Source organism: Mus pahari, chromosome 15, assembly GCF_900095145.1.
Source record: "Mus pahari chromosome 15, PAHARI_EIJ_v1.1, whole genome shotgun sequence".
Taxonomy (NCBI): Eukaryota; Metazoa; Chordata; class Mammalia; order Rodentia; family Muridae; genus Mus; species Mus pahari.
In genome coordinates this window covers 70,480,933-70,492,472 of record NC_034604.1, presented here as the reverse complement: position 1 = coordinate 70,492,472, position 11,540 = coordinate 70,480,933, and the positions used below count along the sequence as shown (strand labels likewise).

Sequence of the window (11,540 nt, the reverse complement as noted above, 5' to 3'; positions counted from 1 at the left end):
TATTAAAACTGTGGTTTCATGTATGATTCTGTACCCATGGCTTTAAGAGGAGAGTTTTGGTTTATTTTTCTTTTTGTTTTTATTTCTGACACAGGGTCTTACCACACGTAGACCAGGCCGAGTTCAAACTAGTGATCTTCCTGCTTTGGTCTCCTGACTGCTGAAGCTACTATGCTTAGTGGTCCCGACCTAGAGTGAGCTAATGACAGTAATGCATGAAGTAAAATGTTATATACATGTAAAAGTATGTGTGTGCGTGCGTGTGTGTGTGTGTGTGTGTGTGTGTGTGTGTACTTGTACTTGTATGGATTGGTATCCCTCAGGTGAAATGCTGGAGGCCAGAAGTACTTCAGATTTTGTGTTATATCTGCATATATATATATATGCAGTGCACCTGTGTTTTGACAGTGACTGTTCACGAGAAGTTGGCTGTGGAACTTTCCACCTGTGGTATCCTATCAGCATTCAAAAAGTTTCAGAGTTTGGACTATTTTGGATTTCAAATGGTCTAGTTAGGGTGATGCTTAATTTGCATTTATCCATTGTTCATCTACAACCAGAATATGGATGGTAAAAGTTGGAGATAAGTCTATTTAAATTTGAAGATTAAAACTCGTTTGCTCTGAAAACGTTGGTTGAGTAAGAAACACTTCATCTCCTGGCTGAGGAAACAACAAGCATTTAACAGACTCAAGATGAAGGGGGAAGACTAAGATGAAACCAAGTGGAAAAAGAAACTAACAATTGGAGGGGTGAAGAGGCATCTTCAGGATGAGGGGCACTAGCCGTCTCCCCAGGGAGGTGAGGTCAGAGGACCTAGAGGCAGGAGGGCTGATTCAGTCCAACGAGCAGTTAGACATCTGGATTTGCCCACAGCCCTCCCTGCTGGGCCTTCCTGACATCTCCTGCACCCCACACTTCTGATAAGGATTCATCTGCTCTCTGAAGAACTTGGTGGATCACCATGCAGACAGTGACCTCAGGAATGACACAAACCAAAGCAGCACATCTTCTCTGCTGCGTGTGTGTGTGTGTGTGTGTGTGTGTGTGTGTGTGTGTGCACGCGCGCGCGCGTTCTTTAGACAGGGTCTGACTGTGTAGTTCTGGCTGGCCTGGAAGGCCCTACACTTGCAAAGGTTAATCTTCCTCCGTCTCTGCCCCCACTCAAGTGCTGGGAGTAACTGAGTGCATACCACATTCAGCTGCATGCCTTTATCAAACATGCAAGTCCCCAGTCTGTCCTCTCAGACTCCAGTGTGACCTCTCCTACTCCCCGGAGCTTGTCCTATCTCTTGAATGGGCATAGGGACCACTGACTAGAAGAAAAGATGAGATACAAGGTAATACCCACGTAGCCTACAAGGCCACACAGTACTGGTGTCCTTCAGTGGACTGAAGATATGGCTTTGGGGACAGAGGGTGGGGCAATTCTGAAAGAGCCAGGGTAGAGGATCAAGACACTTAGCTCTTGGATACTAATTGGTGAGAGGCCCAGAGGAAAACCTAGTTTGTGAGCAAAATCCAGAAACCATGCTAGGCTGGAATGTCTCTTCTCCGGGGCTTACAGCATGGCTATGCAAGTACAACCAAAGGCATTCCAGACAGTTCTGTAATGTTAAGGTATCTACAGAACTTTTTTTTTTCCTATAATTTTCCAGAAGGATGATGGGTAGGGTGGGACCAGGATGCATTTCAGCAACACTAGTTGCCACAAAGACTCAGCTTCCTGGGCAGGGGAGTCTTCTGTCGAAGATGCTGTGCCATGGGAAGGAGCCCAGAGATTTAGGGAGATCCAGAGAAGGCAAAATGAAGAAGCATGTTTACTGGGCAGGAGGTTAACTGGGAATACTAGAGAATCGGCAACACGGGAGATGCTAAAATCTATGCTCATCTTCATGATTCAGCCCCGGTGTTACCTGATTACTCCTGAGGCTGAAGTCATCCTGGTAGTTGCCCGGCAGCCTCTCCCTCCACAGTGGTGGGGTAGCCTCCAGGCTGCAGCCTCCTTCTGTAGAGGCCACCATGGATCAGGTGCTGACAGAGTATGTAGTCACGGAGGGTAGCATCCTGGAGAGTGGCATGGTTGCACTTCCTAAGCAGTCATGTAAACCGACTAAGCTGGTGGTTGCTTAAAAGACTTGGTTTGATTTGTTTCTAGTTGCCAAGGAAGTGGAGGCAGAGTGAACTTCCACAACATGCCTAGGGTTGTTTGACCCAGACTTGTACCCCATATTCAAGCCTTGGCGTCATGTTCCAGGGCTCTCCAGGGATCCCCAGAGGAAGCAGAGGATGTGCAAAGAGGTCCTTTATCTGAGTGTGTCATTCAAGATGTTTTCTGCCTTAAATATGGTTTCAACCGCCTGCTTCTCTCCCCTGATGCCTAAGAAATGGAAGCTCGAATTTCCCAATCACTTAATGAAGCAGAGCCACAAGCCTCGAGCCCTTGCTTCCCCATCGTCTTCTGTCAAGAAATGGAGATTCAGATGGACGCAGTGGCTCATGCCTGTAGTTCTGGAACTGGAGGGGCTGAGGCAAGAGGATTCTCCCAAGTTCAAAGCCATTGTGGGCTACATAGTGAGACTTTATCTCCAACAAGAAAACCAACACTGAGTCCATTCTTCCGGATACACAGGTAAAATGCGTGTTTGGTTTTGCTGCCTTCTCCAGCTTCTCTCTGGCTCTCACACTTCATGTCCAGTTGCTCAGGAAAGCACATGGCTCCACACTATTGGGCCATTCTGAAAGACTCTCGAGTTTGCTGTTCTTGTTAAAGTCCCTCTCCTCTCTTGCTCTCTTGCTAGGATGATGGCCATGGCCTGTCCTCAGATTTCCTGACGGCGGACAATGCAGCAGTCTGGGATTGCCCACATGTAAGGTAGACAAGGCTCCCTCAGCTCCTCATTCCAGTAGCATCCCATTGCTGACAAGCACACGACATACACTCAAGTCTCCTGGGACTTTTCACTACTGAGCCTGCTAGACGCTTAGCTCTGTCAAGCTTACGCTGCCTCATCACTTGACATTTTCCCACTGTACTGGCTAGTTTTGGGTCCACTTGACACAGCTGGAATCATCACAGAGAAAGGAGCTTCAGTTGGGGAAATGCCTCCATGAGATCCAGCTGTAAGGCATTTTCTCAATTAGTGATCAAGGTGGGAAGGGCCCCTTGTGGGTGGTGCCATCTCTGGGCTGGTAGTCTTGGTTCTATAAGAGAGCAGGCTGAGCAAGCCAGGGGAAGCAAGCCAGTAAAGAACACCCCCCATGGCTTCTGCATCACCTCCTGCTTTCTGACCTGTTTGAGTTCCAGTCCTGCATCCTTTGGTGATCAACAACAGTATGGAAATGTAAGCCGAATAAACCCTTTCCTCCCCAACTTGCTTCTTGGTCATGATGTTTGTGCAGGAATAGAAACTCTGACTAAGACACCCACATTCAAAATTCATCCTTACTGTTTCCTTTCCCTCTGATGCAGACCTGACTGGTTGCCTCCCCTTCAGGGATTGGATTACTCCATGTCATTTTCTCACTGTTTGAGTTAAAGTAGCCCTATATACCTCAATTACATCTTTTCCCTACTTTATTTCTCTTTATTATAAAATTTTATCTGACATAAGATAGTTTATATTTTTTAATTAATAGACCTTAAAAACCAGAAAGGAAGACTTTACTTCTCTTTCTAGAATTGCTTGGAATTTGGATGAGAATGGCCTCCATAGGCTCACAAATTTCAATGCTTGGTTCCCAGTTGATGGAACTGTTTGGGAAGGATTAGGAGATGTGGCCTTGTTATAGGAGTTGTGCCAGTGTGTGTGTGTGTGGGGGGGGGTCTTTGTGGCTTCAAAAATCTCACACCATTCCCAATTAGCCTTTTCTATACTTTATGGTGGTTGTATCAATAGGCAAACTCTTCCCATGCCAGACTTTCCTGGCTGCTGCCGTGCTCCCTACCATGATGGACATGGACTCATCCACTGAAGCTATAAGCCAATGAACTCTTTCTTCTATAGGTTGCCTTTGTCATAATGCCTTAGCACAGTGACAGAAACATGACTAAGAAAACATCTTTGTAGATATCTTTGTAGATGCTCAATGAATAGAATAATTCTAGACTGAAGCAAGACTTCTGGAGTTCACCTCTCCCAGTCCCAGCAATACACAGGCGTTCCCTGAGACAAAGTGTTTAACATGGGATACCCCTGAACAATCTTTTCTTTCATACTGTCCATAAGAAAGCTTACAGAAACTATCAGCAGATACATAATATGCACGTACCAAGGACAATTTTTGGTTTGATATTGATGAATTTAGGAATTCCATGAATGGAGAAATATGTTGCAAGAAGATTGGACAATAGGCCTTTGGAGAAATGGCTCAGACTGGCTAAGAAGAGTTCATGGGGGAATGGTTGAAGGATCAAGAATAGCTAGAAGTGATGCAAATTGGGCATCCTTAAGATCTTGAGCTAGTACAAGTCTCAGCAGACAGGGTATCCTAAATATTGAAATTCTCTCTCTCTCTCTCTCTCTCTCTCTCTCTCTCTCTCTCTCTCTCTCTCTCTCTCTCACACACACACACACACTTAACCATTTCAATAGCACATTCAACCACCTATCCATCTATTCATAATCTATCCATCCATCAATTTACCCAACCATGTATCCATCCATCCACTTATTCATTATCCCTTCCATCTGTCCTTCCTTCCTTCCTTCCTTCCTTCCTTCCTTCCTTCCTTCCTTCCTTCCTTCCTTCCTTCCCTCTCCTCCATTTACCATCAAACATTTATTCACTCACAAATCCTCCTTTCCTTCCATATACTATTCTTCCAGTACCGAATATGCACACACACTGTACTCTGGGATTTGGGATAAGTTCTAGGATTACAAAGATGAGTTAGACCTGATGCTTCTTGAAGACTCATGGTCCAGGTAGAGAGGCAACCTCCCTACAACATACTATTCAGGGATGTGGGCACAACATGAGGCCTCCCAGATCTATCTCGAGGGAAGGATAGCGGTAAGGTTTTGTGGCAGTGAATAAAGACCTTAAATGTAAAACACCAGGTCTGGTGAAGCAGAGGGGTAGACGGGTAGCAAGGAACCTTCTAGCAGAGAGGAGAGACTAGAAAAGGCACAGGCAGGATACAGGTTGTGAGGCATCTCTGGAGAGCAGCACTCTAGGCTTGGAGCTGTAACCAATTTTCCCAAGTTAGAGGTGGTCCACGAACCTAGGGAACAGGTGGATGGGATTGGTAGGAGGGGCCTTGTGGATAAAAGTACGCCCAAATCAACAGAAGTGTCAATAGTTTAATTGAGAGAGTTTGGTAATGGTTTCATTAGGTCCTGACAGGTCCTCTAAGCTATGCAAAGCAAGCAGATGGCAAGAGACTCGGCTATGGGTGGTATATGGTGGAGCCGGGCTTGCCCTATCCCGAGAGCAGCAATCCAACACTTATGAAATACATCAATACCAGCGTGGAAGCACGAGACTCCGTCTCCCCTAGAGATAGAGCACTTGTCAGAGGGAGGTGGCAAAGAGGGATGTGGTGTGGACACTGAGCTGAGGATCATCTCCACATTGTGAAGGGGGGGGGAGGAGAGGCTGAGAGAGCAGCAGGACAGGCAGAGAGACAGACAGAAAGACAGACAAATGGGGTGGGGGGAACCAAGGTGTGAGGATCTGAGAGCTTCCACTCTCTTGGTGTCTGTAAAGAATCATCTACTTTTCCCAGGGTCAAGGTCCCCTAATACTTCCTCCTGATGTTTTTCTGCATTTGATCCTGGGTTTTTTGGAACTGGGAAAAGCAAACCCACACCATACATGTCTTAGCACATAGGTACTCAGATGAGTTCTCTGAGGGGTGTGGTTTGTAATAATTTAATTAGCCCAGCTTTTTTCGGAAAAAGTGTTAATTAGTTTTTGCTTAAAATATACCATCTTGATAACCTCCCCTTCTCCACTTGTCTCCCCTGAGTGAAGCCCCAATTTTCCATCCACACCCTGCAGCAAGTCCCAACCTGGGCACCACTGTTATTACAAGGAAAGAAAGTTTTGTTTTTTTTTTTAAATAGCTTGTACAGTCATGGATTATGACATGTGATGAATATAATTCTTGTATATCCAAGAGATGGAGAAGGTAGAGACCAGAATTCCACAAACTGTCACTTGCAAGGAGCAGCCTCTGACGGATATGAGACCCCATGTCCGCTACCCTAGTCCCGCTCCTGGAGAGCTGGGGAGATGGATGTTGAATGCAAGATGGAGGGTGTAAGGTGTGGCCAGGGCATCTCAGACAGACGGGAAGAGCTCTCGCCAAGTGAGTCCATCGCCCCGAGACTTGTCTAGCCACCTGCCGCAGGAGAAGATGGTGGCCACTCCAGTACTAGTGTTGGTGACCTCCACCTTCTCCACCAGCCAGCCTGAGTAGTAGCCACTGCTGTCGTGTTCCAGGCGAACCTTGCGCAGCTCTCCCAACTCTAACGTCTCCAGAAAGAAGCGGTCTGTACTGCCCCTCTCGAAGAGGTTGCGCATTTTCTGTTTCAGTTCGCGCTTGCCCGTGTCCCCATTAGCGCCAAAGATGGTCACAAAGACGTTGGCATCAGTACCCGCCCCTGGCTCGTAACCTGTCGTCACGATGACCTCGTACTTGACGGGCACCAGGCTCTGGATCTTACTGGCGAAGCTCTCTGTCGTTTTCGTAACCTCAAATACTTTGAAGTACTTCCTCTTCCTCTTGAGGGGGATGAGGCAGTCACAGTTAAAGAAGTACCTGACAGAGGGATAAAGTGCAGACAGGAATCAGCTTTGGGGACATGAGCAGAGGGTCCTCATTCTACCCAAGAGACCAAGGCCGGATGCCCTATTCTTCCCGTCGCTTCTTGTTTCTTCTAATTCCTTTCTAATTCTTTATACTCCACTTGAAAACCGTAACTCAAACCTGTTGGTTCTGTCTTTCAAATGCACCTAGAATGGGCCTGTCCGTTCCTCCACCCCTAGCATCTACCCATGTGGTCCGCTCTGGTCCAAATCGCCATCTCTTCTACCTGGAGAATATCAAGGACCAGCTATCTAGCCTCTGCGCTTCTTGCTTCCTAGGTTTGGCATAAACAATTGCTATGGTTTCTTCCCAATCCAAATTGCTAATTTCTTACCCACGGGATACCAGCACAAGGTGGAGCACATTTTCATTCCATCATGGAGGAGGGAGGGATGCGTGAGGTCCCACCTCTTCTGAACATTTATAGGCAGTTAACCACTGCTGGGGCAGGGGCGGGGGCGGGGGCGGGGCGGGGCAGCAGTGCTAATAAGGTCCGATTCCTCCATGAGAATTTATAGGCAGTTAATGGTTCAGAAGGAGGCGGGGGTCTCATGAAGCCCCGCCCCTCTGAGAATAGTTCCTGAAGGAGAATCATTTTCTCCAGTTATCCAGCAGCTTATAACTTTCCTATGCTCCACTAAGTAAGCCCAATTAAACTCACTGGCTCACTAGTCTAGCCGAGGATGGAATTATTTCTTTGTTCTGCTGTTGGTTTCCTATCTGGGGTGAAGAGCTGTTTGCTCCTCTCCCCAGAACAAGTTCCCACAACACTAATAAGTTAGCAGATTCTGAAATAAGCAGTCCTGGTGCTAATGACTTCAGGAACGCAGTGCTGGAAAAGGGTGCCCAGAGGTGAGTACACCAGGGATGGGTGGAGAGCATCCTAAGAGGCACTCTACAGAAGCAGGGAATGGAGCCAGCTTCTGAAGATCCCTGCTGGGTCACCTGCCCAGGGTCTAGAGCAAAGCCCCCCCCCCCCCCGTTTGCACCCTGGGAACCCGCAGCAAGTGTCACAGAACTATACTGAAACACACTTGGCAGAAAACCTCTAGATAAGATAGAGGAAGAAACTGTGACTTAAAATCACACGGGGCTCTGCACAGGGGAAATTTAATGTGAGCCAGAATCCCCATTGGACACACAGAAAGAGGACCAGCCCTTGCCCTTCACCCTGGAGTAGCCTGCCCAAGGCAGGACCTGCATCTGCTGTACCTACAGAAGAACTTCCCAAAGGAAGGATTTATCCGTGGCATACACATGACAGACCAGCACCCACACCAAGCATCTAAGTGAGAGCCCTGTGGCAACACCAACACACATGCCCTAGGCAGACCAGAATACACAGAGGGAGGTCCTATGTCTGTGACCCACACCTGAAATGACTGGTCCCAATGTCCTCCCTCCATGAATACTCCAGGGAGTCCTCACATAGGCAGAGACAGCACCACGTCCTGTAAGGGTTGTTGTGGCATTAAGAGTCTCCTTGCCTCAGTTTCCAGTGTGTGTGTGTGTGTGTGTGTGTGTGTGTGTGTTCTCTTTTTTGAGTCAGGGTGGCACCCGGTTGGCCTTCAAACCTCAACGATCTGGCTTTCCCAGCACTGGGCTTGAGAGTGTGATGTACCATGCCAGGCTTCTCCTGGGAACTGAGCTCAGGGCCTTGTGCCTGTGCTTGCATGACAAGCACTCACTGATAGCCATCTCCCTACCCGACTGCTCTCTTTACCACCTTCTCTTTGCAGTCTACGTTCACTTGGAGCAGCCATATCTTCTCCCCTTGTCTTCTGCTCATTTGCTTTTCTCTCCTGGGCTCTCTCTGTGGCTCTAATGCTAATTTCTGGCATTACTCTACTTCTTTACTTCCCTCCCTACCTGAAGTAATGAATATCTTAGGACACGACAATCTACCCGCTTCTTATTTCCCTCAAATTATTTACACTGAAGGGTGATCACTTTCATTTAACTACTATTGTGTTTTCGTGAGTCTCTGTATTGTTGATAGAGACCGATGAAAAGAGGAGTCTCCTGGGGCAAAGCTGGAGAGCAAGCGCACAGACAAGGGCTTCAGCCACACCCAGGTCAGTGAGGATAAATGATCCTTCCACAACTTACCACTACCTGGATATACGAAATACTGAGACTGAATAAATATTCATGATTAAAAGTAAGATAAAAACATCCAACTTCCAACTTGATGCACAAAACTCGATGCAGAAATACAAGAAATATTTAAAAAAAAAATCAAACAATGAAATCCCCGAAAATCACTAATTCCACCATGAAGGACTACAGGGCAAATGGGAGAGATGTAATCATAGGTAATAATTCAAAACGATTGTAAGAATGTTGCACCAAATCAGAGAGGACTTGAAGAAATCTCAGAATAACCACAGAGAGAACACAAAGCAAACTACTGAATAAACTAAAGAAGGTGACACAGGTGACACAGGTGACACAAGAGCGTCACTAGAGGGAAAATACTACAAATAATAATAATAATAATAAAAAGAATGGGAATGAAGAGCTCAATAAGGGGAAAGCCCGGTGGAGGGCCTCCCAGATAGAATAAATTAAGTGGAAGACAGAATACCAGGGCTGGAAGACAAAGTAGACAAATGGAAACACCCAGAGAGTTACAAAGATAAAGTAATGAGAAAGCACAATGGACCACTCGAGGCCTATGAGAGGCCATAAAAGACATAAACGTAGAAGATGGAGAATTTCAAACTAAAGGCATAGAAATCATGTTCAGTAAAAGCATAGAAAAAGTGGTGACCAACTAGACACCAGAGCCATCGAGAACCCCAGGCACGTGGGACCAATATTCTACACCAAACTCTAAACCAAACATTAAGACTACAGGGATGATGTTGAGAGTGGCAAGGACGAAGGACCAAGTAACACGAGAAGGCAGTTTCATCAGCGTAAGAGCATAAGACCCAGGAGGGCATGGGACTCTATGTATCCTCGAGCCCTGACAGACAGTAACTACTCACCCTGATCACTCTGTTTGGCAAAATCACTCTTCATAGTTTAAAGAGAAAGAAGAACTTTTCATGATAGAATAAAAAAAAAATCATGACCATAAAATACAGAGGATATTTGAAGGAGTCTATCTACGTTGTGAGAGGAATTATCACAAAGTCACGGGAAAGGATAAACTGCACTTGAATGGCAAGCATATAATCAAATAAGGGGAGCACCACATATTACAAAACAACAAGATGACAGTCAGTGCGAAGCTCTCAGCGATACCTGGGAACATTACGATCCTGATCCTCTAATTAAAAGACACAGACTAGTAGATTGGGTTTAAAAGTGAGGCTCATCTAGTTATCTCTTATAAGGAACCCATTTCACTGGGGGAAAATGAGCACAGCCTTAAAGGTGGAATGTGAGGGAATAGAAAGCAATATTCCACACGAATGGAGTTAGACAGCAAGCAGGCGTGGTGACACCAAAGGCTGATAAAACAGGAATCAAAACAAAGTTAGTCGGAAGAGGTAAAGGGGGTCCTGTCATATAGATGAGGGGACAGTCCACTAAGAGGATATCGTAACGGTAAACTGTATGCACTGAGTATTGTCACGTAACCTTATAAGACAAACACTAACAGATGCAAACGAACCTCTACACAATAATAGTACCGCACTCTCACGATAAATAGGACAAGCGACAAACAGAACCAAATTAACAAAGCACTCCAAAGGAACATCACAGTCAAGATCAAACGGACTTAGCAGACACCCTCAGACTATTCCATCCAAACATTGCAGAACACACTCTTCTCAGAGTCCCATGTAGCTTCCTTCTCTAGAATAGATGACATTTGAGGACACTAAAGAAGATCTCTAAGAATACAAGAAAATTCAAGTGATTTCTTATATCCTATCTTTTAAAATTTTTTTGAGATTATAATTTAATTGCAACACTTCTAGCTTTCCTTTGCTTTCTCCAAACCATACCATATACCCTCCCCCCACTCTCCTCCATTATGTCTTATGTTATTGCAACAGATAAAGTCAGCACCAGGAGAGACAGTCGAGCAAAACTTGTGGGGGTTGAACAATACACCACTGAGTTATGAATGAGCCAGTGAGGGGATCAAGAGGGTCATTTAAAAGTTCTAGGATTAATGGAAATAAAAACACAACATAGTGGAACCTGTGGAGCATGAACTAGAACCTGTGGAGTATGACGAAACCACTACTGGGATATCCGTATCTCTAAATGCTTACGTTCAAAAACAGAGAGGTCTCAAATGCAAAGCTTAAGGAAATACCTAAAGGGCCTGGGAGAAACCAGAGTAAGCCAGACCCAAGTCAGTCGACGGAAAGAAGTAATAAGATTAAGGCAGAAATGAATGAAGATCAAAAGAATAACACAAAGAATCAGCAAAATAAGGAGTGGGTTTTTCCAAGAAGATAAACAAGATCGATAAACCAGTAGCCAAACTAAACAACCAAAAGAGAAGACCCAAATCAATAAACTTAGAAACGGAAAGGGAGGCATTACAATAATACCAACGAAATTCAGATCATTAAGGCGGACTTTGAAAACTTCTACTTGAGCTTGTGAGGTAGCTGGGTGGGAACGGGCTTGCTCGCAAGTCTGACAGCCCGAGTTCTGTACCTGGAACTCACATGGTGCAAAGGGAGAGTCAACTCCCACAAGTTGTCCTTCAAACTCAGAGAGGGAGGGAGGGAGGGAGGGAGGGGGAGGGAGG

General features: G+C 45.8%; 1 protein-coding gene across 1 annotated transcript in view; it reads right to left on the bottom strand.

Annotated features, from left to right (window-relative positions):
• Nucleotides 1-5,770: 5,770 nt before the first annotated feature.
• Loxhd1 (lipoxygenase homology domains 1) overlaps nucleotides 5,771-11,540 on the bottom strand; it is a 106,328-nt gene continuing 100,558 nt past the window's right edge. The window contains exons 32-33 of the mRNA XM_029547112.1: nucleotides 6,457-6,769; nucleotides 5,771-6,027 (exon numbers count right to left, since the gene is read on the bottom strand). Of these exons, the coding sequence (XP_029402972.1) occupies nucleotides 5,878-6,027; nucleotides 6,457-6,769 (463 nt within the window). The 3' untranslated portion in view covers nucleotides 5,771-5,877. The remainder of the gene's footprint in view (nucleotides 6,028-6,456; nucleotides 6,770-11,540) is intronic.